Raw genomic sequence first — 3,213 nt, forward strand, 5'->3', positions numbered from 1 at the left:
TATGTATGCCTGCATGTATGTATCTATGTATCTATGTATCTATGTATCTATGTATCTATGTATGTACGTATGTATACATGTATGTATGTATGTATGTATGTATGTGTGTATGTATGTATGTATGTATGTATGTATGTATGTATGTATGTATGTATGTTTATGTATGCGTGTATGTATGTATGTATGTATCTATGTATCTATGTATGTATCTATATATATATCTACGTATGTATTGATGTATGTATCTATGTATGTATGTATGTATGTCTGTATGTACGTATGTATGCATGTATGTATGTATGTATGTATGTGTGTATGTATATATTTATCTATGTATGTATCGTTGTATGTATCGTTGCATGTATCTATGTATGTTTCTATGTATATATGTATGTATGTATGTATGTATGAACTACACCTACCTTTATCTCCAGTTCGAGTATATATCTTGAATCTCTTACTGTCGCCTTTTTTCTCGTCGCCTGAAGTGCTGTAATGTTTCTCTGGAGAATTTTTGTTTATCGCTAAGAAACTGCCCATAGCTGCACGTATGCGCATATTCGCAGGCCACAGGTGTGGCGCTCTGCTACCACCACCGAACACCAGTGACATCACAGGCCGTGCCTGTATGAGCATTCCGAATCGTGACATAGCTCCTAGTTGATGTTATTCTACGTGTAAGAATGAATGTGTAATGTATGTGTGTAAGTGTGGATATGCACTGTATGTACTTATGTACATGTAAAGTATGTTTGCAAACATACATAAATATATATGATGCGAATCATTGGGTGTAGGGTGTTGGTACTCGTTTTGCAATTGGGTATGCACTGCACTATTTAAGAATTTTAAAAAATCATACAGAGATCTCCAACAACTTCAGCACAAGTGCTTTACAGTGTTTGATATTTTTGATTTTTTGCGTTTTCGGGTTTTTGTATAGAAAAACAAATAGTAAAATTCAAAACAAAACAAAAAAGGTTCCTTTGCGTATTGCTCTTTCGTATTATATGCATACTAGAGTAATGCTTAGCCTTCTAATGTCGATTTAGTATTGAGAAGGCTATGAGTATTGATGCACATCTCTCAGGCAATTCACACTATTGACTACTATTGAAGGTATTATGTGATGATACTCCTCTCGAGGCGTCTCGTTACTATCCCGACAAATGGTAAACGAAGTAATGATTTAGAGTAGTTAGTCTGCCTCAAATTCCAAAGCGACTAAGTGATAGAACATCGACTTCTCGTACCATCGTTTCCCATTGTGAATATCCGCAATCGATATACATAAAAGTTCTGGTTTAAGTGGTTTGGCTTCTATGTCCTTATATTTTATTCTCTGTTAATTTAACTAGCTTCATCCTGCTTCCGTAGATTTGATTCAAATTCAGCCCAGTCCACATACCTACGATGAAATGAAGGAAAGAAGTTTTCAATATATCTACGTCTCTTTGAGTGGAGTATAATCTTGCAGTATCCCCACCTTCTCCCGGAGATAAAATCAAAGTCGACATTGTGGATGCACAATATCTCCAAACTGCACCTCTTCAACAACACACTACGATGTACAATCACGATATTCAATTAACAACCGATAATTGTCGATACCTAACACCTATTCAGGAATAATAAGACTGACAGCCAAGATGTCCAATTTCTAACCCTTCGCTGACGCTACCAACCACCACCTATTCAATAATACGATAAAAGAACTTGATATTTACATACCAACTCATCATTCGCTATCAAACAGCACCTATTCAATAAGATTCTACTACTTACAATCACGATATTAAAGACCCATCATTGTCGCTAGTAAACAACACCTATAACATTCTCCGATGGAAAATCACGACATTTAATTACTAACTCATCATTCGCTACCGAGCAGCACCTATTCAATAAGATTCTGCAACGAGCAATCAAGATATTAACGACCCATCATTGGCGCTAGCAAACATCACATATAACATTCTCCGATGAACAATTACAGCATTTAACAACTTACCCATCGTTGTCGACATCGTCTTCTCTCAAGCTGTCGTCTACTCGGGAAATCAAGGCGGCCAAATCGGCGCTCTGCGTACAGTAAAGATGAATTAACACAATTTGGTCAGAGCCGAGGATTAAACACTTCTAGACAATCACCTTTATCTCCACAGATTCTAACCACCAACACACACGGGCATGTACCATGTCCTACAAAGAACCACAAAGTTACATGAATGCCTTTAGAAACCAAAGTCGAGCTAAGAAGATCTGGCCAAACTAAGTCGTATGAACTGATCCTGAGATATAAACTATAGTATTCAACCATCTTTATCCTTTCAAACAGTACCCTGTTCAGCGCGCACAGATTAGACGCACCCCATATCCATGTGACAACCAATGAACGGACATGTTGCTCGCGCTTATATATCCTGGTTGACGTATCAAAAACTTGCGCCCTTCATAGTAAACTACGTAGCATGCCTGATCAGTTACAGTCTCACAGATTGCCCGTGGCATGCTGGCAACAGAATGACTTTGTGGGAGACAACAAAAGTCAGCTTACATTCTTTCGAAACTTTATACATCTGATGCCGGGTATAAATAGAGCAAGGGGTTCTTTTTTGAGGCTACATTATAAATTCTCGTATTGCCATATATAAAAATGTATATGTACTAATCGCATACTGCATACAGAGTCCATACCTGGTCTAAATTTCTAAAAAGGTTGGTCAACTCGATCCCGTCCAGTTTGTCATTCTTATCAACATCGTGCAGCTGAAGTGAAGTTCCATATTAAGAACAATGCGATAAGTTGACAGAAGTGCAATTTCATTACAACGCATGGACATATCTCCACACACAAATTACAGTACGAAGTCGACCAATCTCAGACCTCAATTGTGGATTTGCGATACGAATACCCAGCGATTCAGGTGGCAACTGGGTGATGGGACTGACTGAGATATCCACACATTCCTTTCCTGACATACTTTGCGAAAAAAAATCGATACAAGTCACTACACTCATACCTCAAAGAAATAGAAGTCGGTCTTTTCGGAATCGTCGTTAATCTTATCGATGACACCGTTGTCAACGCGCAAGCGATTAGCCATAGCCTTTATAGCCCTGTGATGAGAGGCAAATGCAAGTGTGTAAGTTAGTGCTCATATTCGTATCAACGAAACATAACAGCAAACGAAAACATTGAAGAATATATAT

At 37.9% G+C, this 3,213-nt stretch overlaps 2 protein-coding genes across 2 annotated transcripts in view; both read right to left on the minus strand.

The window, feature by feature from the left end:
• The window catches only part of SARC_09989 (ATP:cob(I)alamin adenosyltransferase), a 3,104-nt gene extending 2,351 nt beyond the window's left edge, over positions 1-753 (minus strand). Inside the window, exon 1 of the mRNA XM_014295978.1 lies at positions 423-753. Within this exon, the coding sequence (XP_014151453.1) occupies positions 423-651 (229 nt within the window). The 5' untranslated portion in view covers positions 652-753. The remainder of the gene's footprint in view (positions 1-422) is intronic.
• Positions 754-1,660: 907 nt separating this feature from the next.
• On the minus strand, positions 1,661-3,107 carry SARC_09990 (hypothetical protein; the record flags this gene model as incomplete). Its single annotated transcript, XM_014295979.1, has 4 exons — positions 1,661-1,691; positions 2,012-2,082; positions 2,698-2,769; positions 3,024-3,107. The coding sequence occupies 4 exons, from the start codon at positions 3,105-3,107 to the stop codon at positions 1,661-1,663; spliced, it is 258 nt and encodes an 85-aa protein (XP_014151454.1).
• Positions 3,108-3,213: the final 106 nt, after the last annotated feature.

The sequence above is a fragment of the Sphaeroforma arctica genome (genome assembly GCF_001186125.1).
Source record: "Sphaeroforma arctica JP610 unplaced genomic scaffold supercont1.1102, whole genome shotgun sequence".
Lineage (NCBI taxonomy): Eukaryota > Ichthyosporea > Ichthyophonida > Sphaeroforma > Sphaeroforma arctica.